We start from the raw sequence: 24,335 nt of genomic DNA, 5'->3' as shown, positions 1-24,335 counted from the left end.
ATTACTTGTGTGAACATAGCCACAGCAGTAGCCAACTGGGTCCTGAATATATCATCATCCGTCTCTGGTGGTCTTGAAGACTCACCCACTTCATCTGTTTGTTGACCCTGTGAAGAGGAAACCTCTTCAGTCACATCATCTAGTCTGTCAGCCATAATTGCAATTCCTTGTGTCTGGTCTATGATCCCCTGTGTCTTCAAGCCCAACCTGACCAAGGCTCACTTCTATGGGAAAAAGTGATTTAATCCCGTCGATGGAACCATGACACCGGCCTGTACTTTCAAGAAGGGCGGTAGACTTTAGACTTAAACCTTATTTGCTTTCACCCATTTAATTTGTCGCCCACTTTAACTGTACTTTCAAGACACAACAAAGGGGAAAGGGATACAGGCTGCTAGATTGCACCTGTATGAGTAGACCAACAATAGATTGGCCCTTAACTTAGGCGCCCCTTTCGGTATTTCTTTATTGTTAAAAAGAGGGAATAAACGTTGTGGTTCCCTACAAGCTGCCCCGCACAAACTTGGCTGAATTTCAACTGTTCCGGCCCGATTTCGGTAGCATAACTGTACTAGGACCCTTCACAGTCAGTATTCCCACGCATTGAATGACTTTCCCGACGCATACGGGCACTTAACAAAACTTGGCGAGAATCTGCAGCACGCTGAATTCTCTGTTTTCAGCCCCGAAAATGCGCCAGATCACCTGTACAACGGGCCCCTCGCATCCCCGAACCTCCTGGGGGTATTAAGGACCGTTTAGGGCCAAAACCCTAAACCTGCAAAAATACACAGCAGGCTGTAATTTACTGTTTCGGGCTCCGTTTCGCGTGCCGGTTGCATCCATAGCAAGTCCTCGAGCTCCCGCACCTGTAGGGCTACTTGCCCTTTGAATCGGACGAGATTTTTGGCGTGAAACCTCTCCGAATTCACCTGTACCTGCAAGGGATTAGCCGCTAGCTAATCCAATACCTGTGCAAGAGGCTCTTGTCTCGACAATCGCGCATGAACCCACACAACTGTACATTGGTCAAATGAAAAGCCCACTAGAGGGGCATAACATACTGCCATAGGGGAGAGAGAGGGCAGTGCGTAGCGTGCAGGGCATCACTAATGGCACCGCACTGTACATAGGAGGGAAAGGAAGCATTGTACATAGGAGGGAAAGGAAGCACTCCATAGCTCTTAACCTGTGACAAGAACTTGCAAAATGATCCTCCCAACTATAAATTCAGCGCCACTTCTTGTTGCATGAGGAAAGTGCACAGAAATGTGCCACTTGGCACATTTACAAGCTATTTCCCGATTCGGGGTTGCCGCCTAAAAATCTCCCGACCGGTTGCCCGGTTGACTTCACGGCAGAGTAATAAAATGATCCCCATGTCAAACTGCACGTAATGACGCGAAGACATTTTCAGGTCCCAAAATAGCAGTTCCCTAAATTTTAGGAGATGCTGCCATTGTATTTCGACCCTCTTTGTACACTGCAGCCACACCCATAACTGAAATGTAGCCTCTGTAACAAAGGATTCCAGTTTGGCTAGTCAATGACCCCACTTGGCTAACCATAGTCCTTGTCCAACCTTAGTGCTCTCTTGCCCTCAGGCCTGGACTCCCTTTGAACAGTTCCACACTAGCTATGCAATGCAGGGCAGATAGATTTCCCGAGGGGTGTTTCCAAAAAGTGAGTAAATAAATAATAAGAAAGAAATCAACAAAAAGGATAGATAGTAGTTACACGCTGGTGACAGTGCCAATCTTCTCTCTTTTCTCTTGGTCAGATTCTATTTATTTTCAACCTACTCTCTCAAATCCAATCTCGAGAATTTTGAATTGTAAGTACTATGGCAACTTATGATATTGATAGAGAACTATGTGGGGTAGCATCTCTTGGTGGAGGACAAAGGGCGGTGTGTCACAAACTGTTGACATGTCAAGCTTTTGAGTTGGCAGCTTTTCATGTAACTACTTTTGATTGTGAGGCCAAGGGCCTGTAAATAAGAACCAAAGGCCCCTCTTTCCCTCAATGTGTTGATAAGCATCTGAGCAAAGAGGGTCCGCGGAAGTTGTAACTTTGCTCAAGCATTAATATATAAAAAATTGTGAAAGGGGCGCGAGATTTTGGGGCCAATACCTCAAGACACGGAACTATACCGGCCCTTGTGGACTCTGTTTTAAAAGTGTGATATAATTGTGAAGTATTTTAAGCGATTTTCTCGTGTGTCGTGCTCGATTTCTTGGGTTCTTAAGTTCACGAGGAACTTGGGTTCTTGTGGGTCTTGGGTTCTCGGGGGTCTTGAGTTCTTGAGGTTCTTGAGGGTCTTGAGATTCTTGAGGTTCTTCTTTCGCTTGCAATCTGTGTTAGAGAAGGATCTTCTCTTCACCCGAGTTCTGCTCTTTTCTGCGGACGCACCCCTTGGCGGCCTTGCGCTCACACCAAGGTTGCTTTTTTCCCACCTCACGTCGATTGGCCGGCCGCTAAGTCCACAATCCGCTCTCAATGAGTGAAAAGAGGCACAAAGGGAGGTTGGACAAGCCCTTCTTTATTGGGATTCCTCTCACTCTTCAAAAACACGATTAGGAATCGACACGCCCAAGAAGTCTTGGGTTACGTACGACCGCAACAAGCAAAAAAAAATTATGTGGTTCTTGTGGTTCTTTCCTTGAGTGATACAGAATACTGTCAATGCTCTGATACCAGTGTAAGGTGCAGCGGAAGTGAATGTTGAACTTTGCTCAAGATGAGTGCTCCGAACTGTGCTCAAGGTTCCTTTTACTTACGGAAGGAAGAGCCTTCCGTTCCTTTAGTGAGAGAGTGCAATGGACACAAACAAAGTGGTGAACACTGTGAATGAAGGTGCTGAGACTAAGAGATAGAGAGAGAAGAATACGACACCAGAATGTTGTCAAACCCTCCTCTGAAGGCCCCACTCTCTATGGCGAGAGCGGTCTACTATTGATTGCACAAATCTCTACAATGCTTGGACTTGCTAACGATGTCGACGACGATGAGGACGACGACGAGACAGGATGAAATCTAAAAACGCTAATGGTTGAAATCTGCAAATCTTTATCTGCTGAATTCTGACTCTATGTCGATGACGATGTCAATGACGATGGTACGACGACAACGCGTTGAAAACTGAAAACGCCGAGTCTAGGGCGAATTCCATCACGAAGATCTGCAAAAACGTTGAGATTGATCTGCAAACCAAAAACGCTAGGACTGAAACTGTGTTCTGCTCCAAAAACGCTAGCCTCCTGTTGTTGCAAACTGCTAACGTTAGTGCTGATCTGTCCTCTGCTGCTGGCGGCTGATCTGCAATGCAAAAACGCCATGCTGCTGGTCTTGTCCAAAAACGCTAGCTTTGCAGATGGCTGAAAACGCTAGGTCTTGGGGGTCATGCTGAGAAGGTGCCTGTTGAACCGGAGTTCCTGCAGCCTCTTCTGCCAGAAAGTGCTAGCACTAGGTTTCTATATATACAAACTTATGAAATTTGCCCTACCTAGTTTCCAACAAAAGTCACTTAAAAATAATAAGTGAAAAATGTCAAAAATAGGAAAAATGGGTTATGTGCATTGGAAAATGCTCCTGATGGATTCTAATGGTATTGTTGATGATCATGTTGTGTGCAACCAAAGGATATGCATCTAATCTAATTGTCTGGGCATGCACGCTCTGCGAACAGACTCACAAAAGTGTGCCAGATCACTTCCTATTCTAGACTAACTTGACTGAACTGAACCCTAGTCATGTTGTAGCTTAGCTTGTCCATGGACACATAGGGTTGGATGTGTTACGTGCCACCAAGTTTGTAACATATAGACACTATTGCACAGCAAATTGATAACGAGGCAGAGTTGTAGGGAGGTTCCGTAAAATGCGCTCGCTGGTTGTACGGAATTCCGCATTCTGTGATGGCTGTTGACGTGGCACCTGTATGATTTCCGTAATTTACGCTGGCTAATTTCAACGCCAGCTTCTGGGCTAGATGCTTTTGGAAAGATGTAGCTTTTCACTGTAACTACTTTTGAAACTTCTATAGTTATTCGGAACAGGACGGGAACGCGAGGGGGGGGGGGAGGGAACGAGAACGAGGCCGAAACGGTAGACCAAAGAAACTATATATATTATAGGCTCATATGTTAGTGAAAAACTATAAGCTAACTTTTGAATTTGACCCTCCTAATTTAGACATGTTTTACGATGACGAAGCTTGAGACAACGATGGAGTTTGACGAGAGAGAGAGAGAGAGAGAGAGAGAGAGAGAGAGAGAGAGAGAGAGAGAGAGAGAGGAATGGAGCTTGACACACCAGAGGGAGGGATGGAGCTTGAGAAAGAGAGATAGAAGCCACATTTGTTCTTTGAGGATGTTGTGCTTTCCCACAAAAAAGAACAGGTAGAAGCTAGAGCTCCATGTCCAAGCTTAAAGCTCTAGCAAGGAGAGTAGCTCAGTAGAGATGTTGAGAGCTTGAGGAGGAGGTGAGACGAGCCTCCAAATAGCCCCAAATCGGCCCTCCAAATAGCCCCAAACTTGTCCCCAAATACCCCCAAACAACCCCAAACATGCCCCCAAATGGCTAGTCAAAAAAAGTTGAGTTTTTGGTTTCACCATTCTGCCGTTCCGCGTGCCGTTCCGCCCCGTTCCCCTCGTTCCAGGTCACCGTTCCGATTACACCCCGTTCCGGAACGGCGTTTCGTTCTCTACTCTATTTCGGGAGCCGGACTTGTCCGGAACGCCGTTTCGGAACATTTAGGGTCTGTTTCGCTCGTTCCCTGTTAGTATGTAAATTGAAAGGCCAAGGGCCTTTAGATATGTGCCATGGGCTCAATCTCTTGCACATCTCCGCATGGGAGTGCAAAGGACAGAGTACCGGCTTGTACTAAGTTGAAGCAATATAAAGATATACCGAGAGGGGCGCCAAGGTTTGGGGCCAATGCTCTCTTGGGTGGACCGTGGAACTCCGTCACTTACCGTCCCTTGTGTCATGCACTCTCTCTCTTTCAGTTAAGTTGTTATTTGAAGTGCTTAAAGTTGTTCAATCTGTTCGTTTATGTTGGCACGAGGTGCCTGTTCCCATGTCAATGGTATCAGAGCTTCAAGTAGTATGCTTTTTTAAAAGCAAATTGGTCCTACCAAAGAGCAAACAGAGCAAGACAAAGCTAAAGGATTTTGCAAAAAAAATTGTTTGTGAAAGAATCTTCGTACCCCGATCCAAAACTTATTAGGCACCCCCACCCTTACTCCATCGCACATCGGGCGCACTCCCGTCTTCATCGTTGTGTCTTACAGGGCATAAGCCATAAGGAACCCAAGACATGGCGTTCATGGATTCGGTAGAATACTTGCAGTTTCTTGTCGACGAGCTTCGCGACTTTCTTTCGCGGCATCCAACGTGCTCGCTTGGAGGTTTCAAGCATACAACCAAACGCTCCCCAAACATCCCGTCTACATTGTTTAAAGGTTTTCAACATACAACGAAATGCTCCTCAAACATCCTCTCTACGTCATTCCGAGGTTTTCAAGCATACAACAAAATGCTCCCTAGACATCCCGTCTGCGTCGTTTTGAGGTTGAGACATTATCCAACAACATTTCGCACTACACCCGGGAGTAAATCATCAATCATTGAAACGAGTATTAAAACCAAAGTCAAACAATTCAAATTGGCACCAAGGCACGTTCAAAAGAGATAACATCCATTTCAAACAAATTCAAAACAGGATCTCCAAACAATTTCTCAAACAATTTCTCAAATAGATTCTCAAACAAAACTAAAAAAAGTGTCTTAATCAATCTCAAAAAGCATTCTCAATGTTAGTCGAGCTCAAAAGTCGACTCACCTTTCATCCTGAAACTTGCACCAAAATTAGGGTTAGATTCCTTCCATAAGGTTGTAGTCGACCGCAACATGGTCCATAAGCTCTTGAATGGTCGAAATTGGCTTGGACAAGCAGTGCTCCGGTAGCAGCCATGGTAGCCCCAAGATCTAGCAATCACACTGGGCCTCCATGGTTATAAGCTCGAGAAGAGACACCTATCGAGAGATGTCCAAAGTTTTCAAGTTGTAATCTACTAGGGTTTCCGTGGCAAGCATCTCAAGGTAACCCCCTCTCCCAAAAGCTGCACTCCAAAGTTCGAGCCCCAAGATCTAGCAATCACACTGGGCCTCCATGGTTATAAGCTCGAGAAGAGACACCTATCGAGAGATGTCCAAAGTTTTCAAGTTGTAATCTACTAGGGTTTCCGTGGCAAGCATCTCAAGGTAACCCCCTCTCCCAAAAGTCGACTCACCTTTCATCCTGAAACTTGCACCAAAATTAGGGTTAGATTCCTTCCATAAGGTTGTAGTCGACCGCAACATGGTCCATAAGCTCTTGAATGGTCGAAATTGGCTTGGACAAGCAGTGCTCCGGTAGCAGCCATGGTAGCCCCAAGATCTAGCAATCACACTGGGCCTCCATGGTTATAAGCTCGAGAAGAGACACCTATCGAGAGATGTCCAAAGTTTTCAAGTTGTAATCTACTAGGGTTTCCGTGGCAAGCATCTCAAGGTAACCCCCTCTCCCAAAAGCTGCACTCCAAAGGAAGATGTTTGAAGTCATGTAACTTTGGGTAAAAATTTTCTTGAAAGCTTGCCAAGTTCCTAGAGCGGCTTGGTAGCTATAGATATCCACCACTGCATGGCATTGCCTCTGAGAAAAGCGATGGCTCGAAAAATCTTTTACTCTCCTCATTAATTCCCCATGGCATAGATGGTGTCAAATTCTTACAGAAACTGTCAAAAATTGATGACGAGGCAGTTGTGCACGAATACACACGCACGCAGGCAAACTGTACGGACACTAAAGTGGCAGGCTATACGGACCCCCCTAATTTTGTGTTGACTACTGATGTGGCAAGACAGTACAAATTTCCGAGATTTGCGCTGACAGTTTTGACATGGCAACCTGTACGGATTTTTGCAAATTACGCCGGTGCTTTTTGCTGGCAAATTTTGGGGACAGTTGCTTTTTGGAACAAGTTGCTTTTGGGATCATTGCTTTAAGAACCAATTGCTTTTGAGTTTAACAGCTTTTAGGCTCTGCTTTTGGCATCCCTTGTAAGAATAAAAGAAACCCAAGGGTCTCACTTCTCAGAGCATCTCGACACAGAGTCTGAGAGCGAGTACCCGCGAGAAGTTGTACTTTGCTCAAAGGTTAATATAAAAGAAATACCGAAAGGGTCACCAGTCTTTGGGGCCAATCTCTCTTGACATGGAACTACACCGGGCCGTGTCGATTCTTGAATTGTGAAGTGTTAGAAGTGAATCTCTATTGTGTCGTGACAGAATCTAGACTTGGGGTGTCCCAAGCTTGTGACAGTGGTATCAGAGCACAATCAATTTCTCTTATACCAGAAAATCCAATCCTTCTCCCCGCGACACCTATGGATTCAGAAAAGAATCAGTCGACCTCTTCTACCACCGCTGAGGCACGAGGAGGCAATACGGATAATTCAAGCCACTTGGCAAAAGATGGGTACGGGCCATCCCGGCCCACACAATATGAACTCTTGGAGATGCAACGTCGACAGCAGGTTGACAAGTGAACAAAGCAGATGCATTATTTTGCTAACGATCCCCAATTTGCAAAATTTTTGACCTAGCAGTCGATGGCTGAAGTGCAGCAACAAGTCACCAAGCCACTAATCAAACCGGCAATCAAGAAGCCTCCTACTTCGAGAATGCTTACTGAAGAACTCCATGATGCGGTCCAAACCCAAATCAATCAACTTCTAGACACAAAGAAGCCGTCGGACGAGCAACTGAAGAAACGTAACAAGGGAACCAATTTCCCAGGTTACTTGGGTTAAGAAATCCACTTTTGAAAACACCAAAAAGAAGAAGAAGCGTGTACGCTTCGAAGGATTGCCCAGTTCGTCCTCATCTTCTTCTGACAGCTCGGACAGCTCATCTTCTTTTGACTAGAGCGATGAGAACAGAAAGGGGAAGAAACGACGGACAGATCATATGTTTTATGCAAAAAGAAAGCACTTATAGAGAGCCAATCAATATGATTACCTCAACGACAAGGGCCAAAAGCCCAAAGAATTAAAAGGAGGACATAAAGTAAAGTTTGAGCATTTTTCAGGGTTTCAAGATGCTCCCAAGGCTTTACCCTTTGTCCAACAATTTGACATAGCATTTTCTAGAGGCCGCTATACACAGCACTCCAAGATCAGACGGGCCGCATCCTTTCTAAAAGGCCATGCACCAGAATGGTGGTCTTTTTGTTAAGGAAACAAGCGCCGACAAAGTGGTTGAAATTTAAGAAACTCTTTATTTCTTCATGGCTCACACAAGAATACGAACGAGAAATGATTACTGATTGGAACCATATTTGGATGGTCAAGATAGAATCTTTGGATTCTTACTGTGAAAGATTTGGGAAACTTTTCTACCTGTTTCATCTATTAAGAAGATTAGTTTTAAGGAGCAGATTGAGCGGTTTTGTTGTGGACTTCTGAAAGAAATTCGAAAATACTATCTTCAAAGGAAGTCCGAGTCTATACAACAATTGATGGGACGTGCGAAGCAGGGATTTGATATACATTTAGGTAACTTGACTTACCCATCAGATGAACCATTAACAAGTCATAGCAGAAACAATCGACAAAGAGATAGACGACCTTCACTGACAGAAGACCAGAGAGATGAATATTTCAAAGTAGGAAAGTGTTTTGAATGTGGAGAACAAGGACATATCACTACACGGTGCCCCACAGGCACAAGAATCAAGACCATTGACAGATTGAAAGGACAACAGGAGGAGGCGATACTCCTTCCAGAACAGATTATAGATAGAAAATTATGGATGAACTAGTATTATTTTGCTCTATAATTTATGAAATAAGACTTTTTGGAAGATGATCTTGAATTTTAAATAAAACTAATGAAAGAATCTACTATTTCGAAACAAAGGACATAATTAAGACGATGATTTTGGAGCATTGACAGCTCCCGAATGAACCTGATAATTGAATCACGACCGATTCAATGGATCTGTCGTGCGCGCATCAAGAGTTCCTACGAGATGAGATGGCCGCACAGCTGGAGCTGAATGATTGGACCACTTTGTTCAGTATAAACTTAGTGATGGATTGGGATCCCCAGAAATGATTCTCGCACACGACGGTGCTTGAGGCGAATGACTACTTAAGTGCACACAACAGTGCTTGAGTCGAAAATCTCTATAGACGAGATCGCAATATGAGATTAGTTAACCTGACATTAGTGAGGTCTGCAATGAATCTAGATGTGGTTACTAAATACATTGCAGGAATCATGGTCTGAGATTTGGAATGAATTTTTCTGCAATTGATTTGTCATGTGATGTCATGTGCAGTGACGTGACTGTCGTCTTTGTACAAGTACTAGAGGTGTCGTGTCTAGTGCGTCGGTACTTAGAGTCAGTGTCTACTGAACTGATTTATGGCCTTAGCCTGTTTTGCAGGCGTAATCGAGGGCCATTACAATTCTTTCAAGAGGGGGGTATGTCACAAATTGATGACATGGAAGTTCTGCCCGGACACACATGCAAGCAAACTATACGGACGCTGAAGTGGCAGGCTGTACAGACTCCCCTAATTTTGCGTTGACTGCTGACGTGGCAAGACAATACAGATTTCCAAGATTTGCACAAACAGTGCTCTGAACCGATTTCCACAAATTACGCTAGTGCTTTTTACCGGCAAATTTTGGGGACAATTGCTTTTTGGAACAAGTTGCTTTTGGGATCATTGCTTTAAGAACCAATTTCTTTTGAATTTAGCTACTTTTGGCCTCTGCTTTTGGCATCCCTTGTAAGAATAAAAGAAACCCAAGGGTCTCACTTCTCAGAGCATCTGGACGCAGAGTCTGAGAGCAAGCACCCGTGGGAAGTTGTACTTTGCTCAAAGATTAATATAAAAGAAAGATCGAAAGGGGCGCCAGTCTTTGGGGCCAATCTCTCTTAGCACGAAACTACGTCGGGCACTAATAGCTTCTCATAAATCTGTGCAACCCACTCTGGTCGAGAGAACATTCTACTCTCATACGCTAGAACATGGTTCTCCTGCATTAAGATTGCTCCTAGACTGCGTCCACACGCATCACAGTAAACCTCAAATTGTTTTCGTAAATCTGGTAAAATCGATAGAGTACAATTGTCAACTTTTCCTTAAGACTCTTGAATGCCGCAATTTCTGATTGTCCCCAAGCAAAGGAGAATCCTTTTTGAATCAAAATGTATAAGGGAGAAGCAATCTCAGCAAACTTTTTAATGAATCGCCTATAGTGCAGGCATAAGCCCAAAGAGCTACGAACTCCATGTACATTTTTCAAATATGGCCAATCCTTGATAGTTTCTATTTTCAAAGTTGTACCATACGTACTGTACGGGTCGTGACTGTACATATTGTACGTCGTGCCATATGGATAAATTTTTTAGGTACGTAAAAATACGTACCTTTGTAAAAAAACAATAAATGAGAGAAAATTTAAGAAAACTTTATTTTCCTCATTAGAGGGTTAACCAATCTATACCCTGCAAAGTACTTGGGGACACATTACTACACACATTATCCACTAGAGATTCACTTAACTTCAAAACAAGTACCAACCTTCAAGAAACAATATACATTGAACAACGTAAAAACATTTCTACCTGCTGACAAGAGAACTCAGAACAATGACAAACCTTCAAGCATGAAGCTTCAAGGAATTGAACAAAAGGTAAGTTGCTGACAATAAACTCAGAACTGTACAAACATTGCTTCAAGACTCAAGTAGCCCACATGGTACAAACTGCTAATAAGGATGGAACCAAAATAATGACAAATGTCAAGCCAAAATGGCTCCTGCTAGAGCGTACATAAAAAACAACATCCTGCTGAAATATGTGAAAATGTCTAGACTCTAGACTAGTAACCAATCACTAGTGCCTAGTGAGACTCATCGTCAGAAGAAGAAGAAGATGATGCTAAAAAGAGCATGTCGCCATCTGCCACGACATTGCCCTCGTCATCAAACTCTGGCTCTATCACCATAGCATATGTGGCCTCATCTGCACCAACTGGGTCTGGATCACTATCCTCCTCTCCCTCTGGAGTGTGAATGAGACGAACTACCTCATTCGCACGTTGCCGAGGAGTACGTATGGGTAGCTTGCCTTTGCGAATGCTCTTCCGTCGTGCACTCCCCTCACATGTATCCGGGAGGCGTAATGGAATGTTGTAAGCACGTCGTGCACGAGACCTTGTCACACGCCGATCGACATCCTCTAGCTCTCTATGAAGCATGCGTACTATCTCCTCCTGCTCATCTCTTATATGCTGGTCCGCATCCTCCATAGTAGGATCGACTACCAGCGTGATACGTGAGGGATCAACCTGTTGTACAATGTACATTTTGTTAACAATAGTGTAAATAAGAAACATATACATAGGATGTCATACTACATCGTCATACTACCTGCTTGGGTGTCCCCAAAGCGTGGTAAGAGCGCACAAGCCTCATGTTGGCCCTGCAATACACTAGCTTCTCCAACTGAGAAGTGCTAAGGCGATTCCGTCTTGGTATGGATCAAAGAGTAAGCCCTCCAGTTGCGCTCACAAGCACCCGCTAAGCAATCCTGCATTAAAGCAATTGTCGGTGTCATTGGCAGGATTTAAACGCATTGTGCAAGACCCAAGATAGAGAAATAAAGTGAGATTTAAAAGATACCTGCGAGAGCAAACGTAGAGCCATAGTAGTCAGGCATGGAAGACCTTGGCGACCATAACTCTGCCACCAAGTGAGAGGACAACTGGTGGCCTCTGGACGCAATGCTACCTGACGTGAAAATGATGGCCCCAAGTTGTTCATGTACTTGCACATCTCTGCATCTATTGCCAGCTGCAAGTGCTCCTCAAACGAATCATTAATGTACTCGTCCTTTAGTGTGAGGAGATCACTCTCATGAAACAACTCTGGGGTCTTGTAAAAAGGATGGAATAAAGCAGCCATCCCATGAATAGGACGGCTCATAAACTTCCACCTACTATCTATAAAGAATAGGATATCATCTCGCCTGCAAAAAAATCAGCAATGATCACACTCAAATTAGCAATGGATTCATGGCCTAGATGTAAAAAGAATGTCATGCAAAAATCTGACACTCACTGCTCCTGAGTCAAGGCTTGGCATGCCGTGATGTGGCTCTTCATCTGCATGAAGAGATGGTAGACAAAGCCTAATGTCGAGCCCTCCATGTCCGTGACTCGTAGCAAGACATACAATGGCTGCAAAGCCACTATCAAAGTATGGACCTATGTCCAAAAAGACTCATCCAACACACGCCTCTGAATGGCTTTGTTGTTCTCACTGTTTGCACGAGCCATGTTTCTCCACTTTGGGTCCACAACTGTCTGCAACAGTGGATCCCTCACCTTGGAGAGTCTTTGCAACACCAAATACACATATGCAAACTTGGTCTTGGAGGGCCGCACCATATCAAGGGTACTATGGCTACGAAAGATGGCTAAGGCCTGATGCTTCTTTCGGAAGAATGTGGTCAATCTGGTAGCCTCTGAAATTGTTGGCTGCACCCAAGGCAGTTTGCCTATGTCCTCCATCAACAAATCTAAACAATGGGCTGCACATGGAGTCCAAAAAATGTGAGGAAACTGTGCTGTTACCATTTCTCCCATAGCTTTGCAGTTGGCTGCATTATCTGTGACAACTTAAACCACATTCTCTTTACCAACGTCATTGATGGCCCTTGAAATATGCTCAAAAATGAATTCACCTGTGATCTTATCTTCTGTCTTTCCTGCATCCACAGCACGCAAGAAATATGTACCAAGACAAGAAGACACAAGTATGTTAATGATGTGTCGCCTGCGTACATCACTCCATCCATCAGAGATGATGGTGCATCCAAATTGCTGCCATCCAGCCTTAACAGGCACCAGCGCCTTATCTATCAAGGCCTTCTGCTCCTCCAGTGCTATGGTGCGCATCTTTTTGTAATCGAGGCCATACCATGTATCTGTGGTACCAGCACCTACCTGGGCAATGGACCTCACCATCCTCTTCCATTGTTCAGTCTTCAAGACGTTGAAACTGATGTTGCACTCAATGAGAGTGCGAGCAATCTCCATCTCAACCACTTTCTGACGCTCTTTTACCCAAGACACAGAATGCACACGTGAAGGCAAGGCAAGGTGGTCTGCCTACGCACATGCACATCACCAACCTCCTCATTCTCCTCTTCCTGCATGATATGAGCCCTCTTCCTGTTTCCAAATTACTGAGACCCTGAGCTCTCCTCCACCTGTGTAGAAGAGTCACCAAGCTGTCCAAGAAGAGCGTCTTGCAAATGGTCTTCTGTTTGTTGTGCCACTTTTCCTTTGTTTGTTGTTGCAAATGCAGGGAATTTCTCAGCAATCAATGCTTCCCGCACACCTAAAGGTACCTTCTTGCACTTGCCACAATTATTTGTGCAATTGATGCCAATTAGATGCATCACAACTTGAGTGATTATACTCGACAGCGTGAAACCACAGCACTTGCATGACCACTTGCGACAACCTGATCCAGCCTGCCCAAGAGTATTCACAACTTCAATTACATTGGTGTGCTCTTTCCACAAAGGGTTTGTAGGTTTCGGCATGATGAAAACAGCCTGCTGAAAACATGCAAATAATGGGTCACAGGTGAGAGTCGAGACTAGTGTATTCTCTCGCAGAGAGAGACGAGAGAGAGAGAGAGAGAGAGTTGGGGGGGGGGGGGGGGGGGGGGGGTAGTAGGTACCTGGTTCTGCACAGTGTTTTGCACTTTCTCTGTAACGCTCTACAGCGGCAGTGTGCAGTAAAAATGACACGCAAAACGAATCCCAGATAGCCTAAAAGGGCTTTTTAAAAAAATTTAAGAAAGCACTGTACTGTACGATCCGTACACGTACTGTACGGATCAGTACGGACTACCGTACACGGTTCAATACGTACGTGTTGGTACAACCCTGTCTATTTTAGTCGCGTCCATCTTTACACCCTTTGCAAAGCCAAATGTTTCCCAGAAATACAGCAAGAAAACTCCCTTTTTTCTATTGACCACCGATCAAAGTTACCATAGTGCATGAAAAACTTGCACGAGATGGTGTTTGTGTTCTGCTTCACTCTTGGAGAACACGATGATGTCGTCAAAAAAGATGCCCATAAATGACCCGTCCTCTCGAAAAATCCTATTGATTGTTGCAGGAGCATTTGTGAGCCCAAAAGGCATATCACCAAATGCTCGTACAATCCAAAGGACGTCCTGAACGCAGTCTTGTATACATCTCCAAGAGCGATCCTAATGTGATGATAGCCTTTCAAGTCAATCCTACTAAAGCACATAGAACACTGTAGCCAAAGTATATCGTCGATCCTCGGTATTGGAAACCTGTTCTTAATGGTGATTTTGTTAAGAGCATTGTAGCCAATGCACATTCTCCTTCTTTAACACTAGAAGCACTGGTGAACAATAAGGTGACGTCCTGGGCTGGAATAGACCCTTTTCAAAAAGTCTTTTCGCTTGGTTTATAATTTCCTCATTCTAGGCTGTGCTTACTCTATAAGGTGGCTGGTTTGGTGTCGTGTTGCCGAGAATCAAATCAATCGTATGATCTTCAAGTCGGCTAGAGTGTACAAAAATTCTTATCATCATTCTCTAAGTCTGACATGTTTGAGGTCTTATTTTCATTAAGTTCATTTAAGTAGATCTTGTAGACAACTTCCTTAACGCTTGTCATTCTTCAACGTGGACGTTCTTGCCCGATACCAAGGGATCCCCCAAAGGACGTCATACCCCTCCAAAGGTATGATGTAAAAGTCCTTGTGCCCTAAATAACCTGGGAAATGCAACCCTAGTTTGCCTATGAAAGGTGTAATGGCAACATCTCACCTTGGTGGCGCTAGTACTGCCTACATCGGTGGTCCCATTTCTTCTGGTGTGATTCCAAGTCGAGCCACCTATTGAGTCGAGATGAAGTTGACCTTGGCTCCTCCATCAAAGAAAATAAGGACTTCTTGATCACGTACGTTGCCCTATGCTTTGTAGAGCTCTGTACTCTTGTTTGTTTGTTCTGGGTTTGTGTCCACAGAGTTTGAAACTAATCCTACCTTTGTCTTTCCTTTCTTTGCACACTCTGTTGCTTTGAAACTCTCTAGTTTGTCCTCTGCCTAATCGTTTGACGCTTTGTTAGGACACTTTGCAAAAATGTGTCTCTGTTCTCCACAACCATAGCACTTGCCCTCTCTATAGTACTCAACACACTGCTCGGTTGAAATCCTCGGGCCAATTGGCTTCTTCTTTTGTTTTTCCCGCTTCTTCTTGTTACTATTCAATGAAGTTTGCCCCCCTTTGAGATGGTCACTAGCCTGTTCGAAGGGTACGTCAATGTGCCGTCCTGCATACCAAATCCTTGCTTGGCATGACCTATAAGTCTCAAGATGGAGTCCAACTTCTTCTGCATACAATATCGTCATATCTCCTTGGGTAAACCGCAGCAAAACATCTCAACTTGTTGCTTGAAGGTAATTTCCCTTTTAGGTAAGATGAGGCTCTTCGTACTTTTGTATATTCGAAAAACCATCCACTCGAAAAGACAATGTCAAATTGGTAAATCCGCAAAGCCTACACGCATCTTGGATTTGTTGCCTCAAAGGTAGATTTTTTAGCTAGACAACCGGGATAGTCCACTACGCAACTCTTCTTTCAAAGGTTGTTTGTAGTCTTGTTACTTTATTGACATGTTGCTCTATAACTGTCACAAGACGGGCACCACACGCCAATAGAAAAGAGCAGACTGAACATACTTTTAGCACTTCAATAACAATTGAACTAAAATAGAGAGAGCACAAGTGACACGGAGTGGCAGAATTCCGCCCCAGAGAGCATTTGCTCCAAACCTTGGCGCCCCCTTCAGTATTTCTTTATATTGCATCAACACAATACAAGCCGGTACTCTAGACTCTACACCTTCTCCAGGAAGCATGCAAGAGAATGAGCCCTAACCTCATATTTAAAGGCCCCTGGCCTGAAAAGCAGTTACAGTGAAAAGCCTTCAAAACTCAAAAGCTTCTGGTCCAAAAGCAATGTCAAAAAGCTACCATCACAAATCACAGAATCCGTACAACAGTCAGCACAAAATGTGGAAATCCGTACAGTCTACCACGTCATCATGTCAATGCAATTTCTGGATTATCCGTACAACTGCCACGTCATCAGCTGCTACGCAATTCTGTGTGTGGGTCTTGCTTTATTTTAATACTTTGTCACTTGGGGCCCCATCGAACGGGGTCCCCATAAGTTGGTAGGACTTCTTCTTCTATTACTTTGTTCTTCTTAGGGTCTAGGCCCCTCGGCCAAGATCTACAAGTTGGCTCCATTCTTCAGGGCTTTGACGCGTCAGCAGTTTGTGACATCCCCCCTTCTTGAAAGAAAGTAATCGTCCGTGATTAGAGCATATTTGCAAAACAACTCAAGTTAGCTAAAAAAATTTCGAGGGTCGTTCCGAGGAACAATTAGTTTGCTATTTTGTTTTTTGTTAAGGAGTTTGCTTCTCCTTTCGGCTCTTTTTATCAAGGAGTTGGCTTCTCCTTTCATCCAGATCGGAACTCTTGATATTCCGGCGTAATAATATTAGCCATCACACCCAGACCGCACTGATCTTCCACAGGTGTCTTGATACACTAAAATTACATACCCAGGCAATCTCATCCAAATAGGATCAGTAGTTGGCACATCACAATGCAACACAAATGCTCACATATGCATGTTACAAGACACAACAAACAGCGCCGCTAAGCACTCCCCCGAGACAAACAGACTGCGATATGAAGCTACTCAACGACTACCTCGTCACTCCCCCCGCAAATAACCTAAAAAGGTCCGGGCCATGAGCTCAAAAGACTGTACCACCAAACGCTCCCCAGACCAATCACCGCAATCTGCGTCGCTTGGAGGTTCAAGCATACAACCAAACGCTCCCCGGGCATCGGCCTGCGTCATTCAAAGGTTTTCTAGCATACAATGGAACGCTCCCCAGACATCGATCTGCGTCGTTCTGAGGTTTTCAAACATACAACCAAACGCTCCCCAAGCATCGGCATGCGTCGTTTCGAGGTTCAAACAATACCAAAACAGTATTTTTCACTTCTCCACCCGGGAGTAAAATCACCAATCATTGAAACCAGTATTAAAACCAAAGTCAAACAATTCAAATCGGCACCAAGACAGGTTTAAAACAGATAACATCCATTTCAAACAATACTTTCTCAAACAATGTTCAAAAGTATCTAACTAGAAAACAACTAGAGAGGTCACTCATGGCTTTGTTCAAACGGCCGAACTTTGAGGACAACTCACATGCCCTTCTGCATCACGGTGATAGTTCGGTTCCGAACCTGGAGAGTTGCATTGTTCTTGTCGTGTCAAGGCATGCCCAAGAGAACATCGCAATTGCCCAACTTCATAATGTGGAAATCGGCTTTACCATGATAATCTTGTATAGTCATTGGAAGTGCAACAATGAGTGATACCAATTTCTGAGTTTGCCACATGGCTAGCTCAGCTTCAATTTCTCCGCCCTCTGCATCATAATCAAAGTGCATGTGCTTCAAGAATTCTGGATGGATGAAGTTCTCCATAGCTCCTAGGTCAAAGAAAATAAGGGCTTTCAAGCCGTTGACTTTTCCATAAGTTCTGCATAATTCATTAAAACTCTCGAGGTGTATACCATAAATATCGGGTACTAGTCCAATAGCAGGTCTAGCCCTCTTGGCCAGAGGTGGCCCTGGGGATCTGTCTGACGTGGGAGCACAAGGTTGCACTGATGAAGTCGAGGCTCGCTCAGGACATGTATTGATCGTATGCCCTGTTTGGAAACATTCGAAGCATCGGCCTTCTTGTAACAAGGCGTCTCGTTGACGTCGTGTCAAACAAGGCCGTTGAGGTTTATTTTCACGGAATTCTCGATAATTTGTTCGTTGTTGTTGGGAGTTCTGGTTAGTGGCCGGAGGTTCTTCTTTGGTAAACTCCAACTTTTCTTTCATGAGCTTGTAGCCGACCACGGCATGGTCCATAAGCTCTTGCATGGTAGAGACTTGCTTTGAGAGACAATATTCCTGCAATGGTCATGGTAGTCCAATGGTGTGGCGTTTGCACTGGTCCTCCAAGGAAACGAACTTAAAGAAGAACACCGAAAGGTACACGTCTAGAAACCTTTGGTTATAGTCGTCCATGGTTTCGATGGCAAGCATTTTCAAGTTGCCCCACTCTGCCAAAATCCAGACTTCAAACATCGAAGTCATGTAACTACGTGCAAAAACTGTCTTGAAAGCTTGCCAAGTCCTTGCAGCATGCGGTTGTGTCGCAATTGAACTCCACCATTGCATAGCATTATTTTAAGAAATCCCGCTGCTCGAGAAATCTTGGATTCTTTTGTATAGTTCTCCAAAGCATAGATGTTGTCGAATTGCTGTAGGAATTGCAATGCTTTCTTACGATCTTTCACCACAAAAAAAGTGAAAAATTTGACTGTCGTGCCGCCATCTTTGAAATCTTTGGGTTGGTAAGGCGCATATCCCAAGTATGGATAATAAGGGTATCCATATGGGCTCCATCCATTGTAGCCTGGTGGCGATGGTGGGACAATGGCGGTGGCAAAGGCGGTTGCACTGGATCAAGGTAAAATGGCTGCACCATATTCCTGAAAACTTCCCCGATCGGAACAGACGACTGAGAAGGTTGTCGGTTGGAAGCTCTCGTACTTTCTGATGCCGCAGAGGAGGTACCACCTAGGGCATCAAAGGGGGTAACATGTAGTTCAAAAATTATTGAAAACTTTGCAACATCAAAAAATTCTTCTGAGGATGTCGCAAAAGAATGTCGTGAAGCTCGTTAAGCTAAAATTGCAAATATTATGTTGAATCCATGAATTCCATGTCGTGGGTTCTTTATGGTTTGTGCCCTTTAAGACAGAGAGATGAAGACGAGAGCGGAGGGGGCCCAATGCGCTATGTATGAAGGGTGGGAGTGGCTAATAAGTCCAGAGTCGGGACTCGAAGATACTTCACATAAGATTCCAACAGCTTTGTCTGCTCTTTTGTAGGACCGGTATGCTTTCAGGAAAGCACACGCTTGATGCTCTGATACCACTGTCATAAGACGGGCACCACCTGCCAATAGAAAAGAACAGACTGAACAGACTTTTAGCACTTCAATAACAACTGAATTGAAATAGAGAGAGAGCACACGCGACATGGAGTGGCGGAATTCCACCCCAGAGAGTATTGGTACCCCAAACCTTAGCGCCCCTTTCGATATTTCTTTATATTGCATCAACACAGTACAAGCCGGTACTCTAGACTCTGCACCTTCTCCAGGAAGCATGCCAGAGAATGAGCCCTAACCTCATAGTAAAAGGCCCTTGGCCTGAAAAGCAGTTACAGTGAAAAGCCTTCAAAACTCAAAAAGCTTCTGGTCCAAAAGCAATGCCAAAAGCTACCAGCGCAAATCAAGGAATTCCATACAGCAGTCAGCGCAAATCAAGGAAATCCGTACAATCTACCACGTCATCATGTCAGTGCAATTTCTGGAATTTTCGTACATTTGCCACCTCATCAACTGCTACGCAATTCTGTGTGTGGGTCCTGCTTTATTTTAATCCTTTGTCACTTGGGGCCCCATCGGACGGGGTCCCCATAAGTTGGTAGACTTCTTCTTCTATTACTTGTTCTTCTTAAGGTTTAGGCCCCTCGGCCAGGATCTGCAAGTTGGCTCCATTCTTCAAGGCTTTGACACGTCAGCAGTTTGTGACAACCGTGTCAAATTCATCTAGTAGTGTATAGTTTTTGATTGTCTGCACTCAACTTTGCTTTCTATTTCATGGCCGACTTGAGAGGTGAGTGAATGGCAGCCTATCATCGTGAGTAAATCTCGTCAAGTGGGTGATTCTTTAGAAACTTTGCATATTGTGGATCTTTGGCGTACGTGAGCGTTTGATTAGCGCAAGTGTCAATCTGCAATTTACGCTGAAATTCCACCTCAATTGACAAAACTGGGCCATACTCTACTCCCAATTCCTCAGAAAGAGGCCGGCTCCCGCTGGGAGCTCTAGCTAGGACCTCCGTAAATCTCTTCACTCAATTTCCTCCAAGCCGGATTCACTGCTAGAATCCATGTGTGCTACAGAAAAAGTAATCAGATCCTTCCTAAAAGGAGAATCGTCTGAGCTTTGATACCACTGTAATAGACTTGGACACTTCACAGAGTAGAGTCATGGCGATGACAAAAGGGACTATTATTCACTTGGCCCAAACTATGCTCAACCATCATTAGCTACATAGGTATTTGTGGACAGAGGCAGTTTCCACAACTGTTCACTTCCTCAAACAATTTCATACAGCTTGGCTTCCTCAACAGACTACACTTGAGGCCTACTTGGTCTGACAAAGAATGCCTGGTGTTTCTTAAGTTGTCTGCATGAAAGCCTCTACTCAACCACCTTGCAAACCAAGCAGCAAGCCTTCAAAAACGTTACTGAATCACGGATCAAGTAGAAAATGTCCGCTGAGAATCTGATGCCAACAGCTGCACCCCCAGAATCCATCAGTAATACTGCCAAAAAGAGCATGGCATTTGCAATCTAAGTTGTGTGCCAGCCACCTTGCAAACCAAGCAACAAGCCTTTAAAAAAGTTACTGAATCATGGATCATCCAAAAAATGTCTGCTTAGAATCTGATGCCAACAGCTGCACCACCAAAATCCATGAGTAATACTATCAAAAGAGCACCAAGTTTTCAATTTAGTAGAAGACCGACACACTAAGATAAGCTCAATCCAAAACTGCAATGCAGACCCGGGGGTGATGGGTTGTGGAGAGAGGTGGTGAACAGAGCCAGCAGAGAGGCCTTGCCATCAGAACCCACTCCGTTTCAAAACACACACCAATTCATATGCAGGCAGTGCGCGTGCATACATCGCACAAGTACTGAGCAGGGTAAAGGGAGAGCACCCACATTATAGTCCATTGTACCCACCAATGCCTTCAATGCCTAAAAATTGATACTGGTAGTTACTTTCAAATAGCTTTCCCATCAGTACGCTCTCACGCAGGGCAGACATTCATAAATGGGGTCCCCTTACACGTCCTTCATAGTTGCAGAATTAAGTTACCAAAAAAAATGATTGCTTCAAATCATTAGCCAACAGTGCAATCAATTTTTCCATTAAAAAAGCAGGCTAAATCTATCTAATAATAGCAAGGTTGGGCTTTCAAAAGATACATTGGATAGCAACTTTCTTTCACAATATAAGTCCACAAACATTTGAATATATTGTTTCGCTATGCCTAGGAACAACCATAAAAATACTATAATTTTCATGTAAAAACCATTAGACGAGAATGCACTAAAACAAGACAAAAAAACATCACATTGATACACAACATAAGCTTCTAAGTAAATAGTTCCATGTCTGAGGTGAATGCACAACAAGCCTCTAAGCTACAGAAACAGAACCACCTCCTATGCCTAGTGAAAGGCACACACCCACATAATGTTTGAAGAGGAGCTTTACCATTAACCATTTCCAAGATGCAACCACCAGATGTCACATCTGCAACATCCCCAATCTCATAGAAATCTGCTAAATGATGCTTAGTACCATCCTTAGCTCTAAGTATCAAATCATAGCAGGTGTAGAAGCATGTTTCTGGGGCATCCAAGAGGAATTGTCGCAAGTCCATCACAGAGTCCACAGGGTTCACCTGTCGTAAGTAAAAGATAAAGGTCACCCTGTTGATAAAAGATAGCTTCCATCAAAAAGAAAAATCATAGTAGTATCCAAGTATTTCTATAATTCTTGCAACTTGTTTTAAACTATTCAAAACACCCACAAATGACCAAGTTCTATTTGGTCATTCAAAACACCCACAAATGACCGAGTTATATTTGGTCTTGACAATGCAGAAAGAAAAGTCTCGTTTCCCAAATGTCAGTCACCTCATAGCATTCACACTTGTAAAAATGGAAAGAGAATGCATTTTTTAAGAACATATGTAATATCACTGATCCAAACCGAGTACCTTACAGCGTCTTGGTCAAGAGAGATAACCAAACAATTGAAAATGTGCAAATTGATACCTGCAACTCAACATGCTCTCCAGAGGGACCCCTCACAGCCATTGGATACAATTGCAGTTGCCCTGATTGATGATCATATACCCATTTCTTCAGAACTCAAAACAATGCAATCGAATAACAGATATAAATACAGGAGAAGGAAGGAAAAAGAGGGGAGAAACATGGACAAAGGTAGTAGCTCGTGGTAATAAGTAGATATAAATTTAGTGCAGAAAATCGTGTAGTACCCTCTGCATGTCCTTCAGGTTTGCTTGACTCCACAATCTCAACATCAGCCGCTGTCTCCGTGTTCTCAACCGCACTGTCCTCAGTAACACCCATGTCAAGATTTGCATTGCTATCTGAGTCCTGCATTTCTGAAACTGCCTCTATTTCTTTGCTGTCCTGTTCGTTTAAATCACTAGAACTTGCATCCAAATTCTCAGTCACAGGTGCCCCATTGTCCTCGACGAGACCTTCTACATGGTTCTCACTCACACCAGAACCCTTTGATTTGCCTTTGCTCTTGCTCTTATTAGACTTTCCAGCCATCAAATTGAGGACCTAAACAGGTTTGATTGCCAGAACAATACACGAGCATCTCTCTCTCTCTCTCTCTCTCTCTCTCTCTCTCTCTCTCTCTCTCTCTCTGTGCGCGCGCCCATTGGTATATAGATAAATAGTTACTTGATAGTCATACAGAATATTAATTAACATGACATGTTAAAGATCAATGGTGTGAAGAGATGCTTAACTATGTAAAGGAAAACCTCATTCCATCAATGAGCTACATGCCAATATGATTGTGAAAGAAAGTGGGTTGTCTCTCTTCTTCTTCTTCTCCTCTCCGTCCCTACGCGCGCGTGCCTGTGTGTCTATCGGCAGGAGTACTAAATTGAACCCCAAAAAAAAAAAAAGAGAACTTGCCTAAAGGTCCCTGATAGCTCAAAAATTCTTCAATTGCCGCAGGAGTAGCAGACGAGCTACGATCGAGACCTCTTTACGTTCAAAACTGTCTCAGGAAAGCCGAGCTTCCAGCCCAGCTTCAGGTAAGTAGCTACGCAGAAACCCTACAAAACCGCACTGTAATGGAAGCTGTGAGAGAGAGAGAGAGAGAGAGAGAGAGAGCAATAAACCCTAGTTGCTATGGTTAGATTAGGCGAGAACCTAGGTGGGTTTAGGGCTTGGGCATCGCCCGTCCCTCCTGCCTCTTCAAATTGTGGCCTACGATCACGTACCTTTGCTTCTCATCCCATTGAGAGAGGTCAAAAAATCTATCTTGTACGTTATATTGCAGCTAATGAAAGCTAACAAAACTAGCCATGCTTGGTTGGCCTTGTCTTAATTGGAAAATTGTTCTAGAGAGGGAGACATCTTTCGCAATTGGCTACAAGGGATGGCACATACCAATTGACCCATCTACAAGTACATGAACTCACATCAACGTCCAGCCTCAAACTTGCTCACCCCTATTGTCTACAAGGAGCACCGCTACTTATGATCGCACCTTTGCCTTTGATCTTGAACTCATACTGCGCTATTTGTTTTTCTGATTTTATCCATGGGGATGATGCATTCAAATATCAAGGTCTAAGAATTATTGTTACATAAACATGAGAGTTTTAGAATGAAGACAAAAGCTATCGATTTTAAAAGTTTGTTGAGCAAGTTGATCATCAGTTTGATGGGAGATTAAAGAAGGTAATTAGGGAAACTACATGTTTCCTACATATGTTGTCTCTGTGCAATTGTAGGTTCTTTTAAGAGCTATGAGTGTGAGTTAAAAGGGTTCTAGAGGAGTACAATTGCCAAACCTGTCATGAGTTGTCAGGCCGACTGTCATTAATTCTCTTTCTTGGATTTTAGGTGGCCCTTAAAGACCAACTCAGCTTGTGCTAAATAACTACATTGGACGATGAATTCGTCAGCTTGCTAGTTTTTTGAACCACCAAGGGCCTTAACATCCTATTTAGATTTTTTAATTGGGCATTGAAGCAGGGTGACATGCCAAAAAGCATTAAAGGTTGAAGGAGGTCTATCACAACACTTAGTCTTGCATTCTACATGGAACTCTGCTCCAAGTAAAGAAGATGGTTTGGCTTGCTAAAGAAGTGGTGCAACTAGAGATGGAGTGTCAAGGGCCATCAGTGTTTTCCTAGTCATGC

The 24,335-nt window shown here is 43.9% G+C and overlaps 2 protein-coding genes across 4 annotated transcripts in view; both read right to left on the bottom strand.

Annotated features, from left to right (window-relative positions):
- The window catches only part of NOXY38 (tetratricopeptide repeat (TPR)-containing protein), a 56,863-nt gene extending 33,401 nt beyond the window's left edge, over positions 1–23,462 (bottom strand). Inside the window, exons 1-5 of one of the 2 annotated variants that reach the window (XM_086485499.1) lie at positions 23,338–23,462; positions 23,098–23,253; positions 22,419–22,734; positions 22,192–22,253; positions 21,626–21,815 (exon numbers count right to left, since the gene is read on the bottom strand). In XM_086485499.1, coding sequence (XP_086341625.1) covers positions 21,626–21,815; positions 22,192–22,253; positions 22,419–22,722 — 556 coding nt within the window. In that variant the 5' untranslated portion in view covers positions 22,723–22,734; positions 23,098–23,253; positions 23,338–23,462. The remainder of the gene's footprint in view (positions 1–21,625; positions 21,816–22,191; positions 22,254–22,418; positions 22,735–23,097; positions 23,254–23,337) is intronic. The other variant, XM_086485500.1, reaches the window with a different exon arrangement.
- LOC147439682 (uncharacterized) lies at positions 4,125–11,884 on the bottom strand. Of its 2 annotated transcripts, XM_086485501.1 has the most exons (3): positions 11,746–11,884; positions 11,494–11,653; positions 4,125–11,411 (listed from the first exon to the last, which is right to left on the bottom strand). In XM_086485501.1, the coding sequence occupies exons 2-3, from the start codon at positions 11,536–11,538 to the stop codon at positions 10,965–10,967; spliced, it is 492 nt and encodes a 163-aa protein (XP_086341627.1). In that variant the 5' UTR covers positions 11,539–11,653; positions 11,746–11,884; the 3' UTR covers positions 4,125–10,964. The 2 variants fall into 2 exon arrangements, with proteins under 2 accessions (XP_086341627.1, XP_086341628.1); XM_086485502.1 differs by having other exon boundaries at positions 11,494–11,884.
- Positions 23,463–24,335: the final 873 nt, after the last annotated feature.

Source organism: Adiantum capillus-veneris, chromosome 16, assembly GCF_014529385.1.
Source record: "Adiantum capillus-veneris isolate H3 chromosome 16, ASM1452938v2, whole genome shotgun sequence".
In the NCBI taxonomy this organism is placed as follows: Eukaryota; Viridiplantae; Streptophyta; class Polypodiopsida; order Polypodiales; family Pteridaceae; genus Adiantum; species Adiantum capillus-veneris.
This window is presented reverse-complemented; position numbering and strand designations above follow the sequence as displayed.

Coding starts and splice junctions, on each gene's coding strand:
- LOC147439682 (XM_086485502.1), bottom strand. CDS start 11,538: ATGAGGCTTGTGCGCTCTTACCACGCTTTGGGGACACCCAAGCAG. Junction 11,412..11,493: donor CTTTGGGGACACCCAAGCAG/GTAGTATGACGA, acceptor ATTGTACAACAG/GTTGATCCCTCACGTATCAC.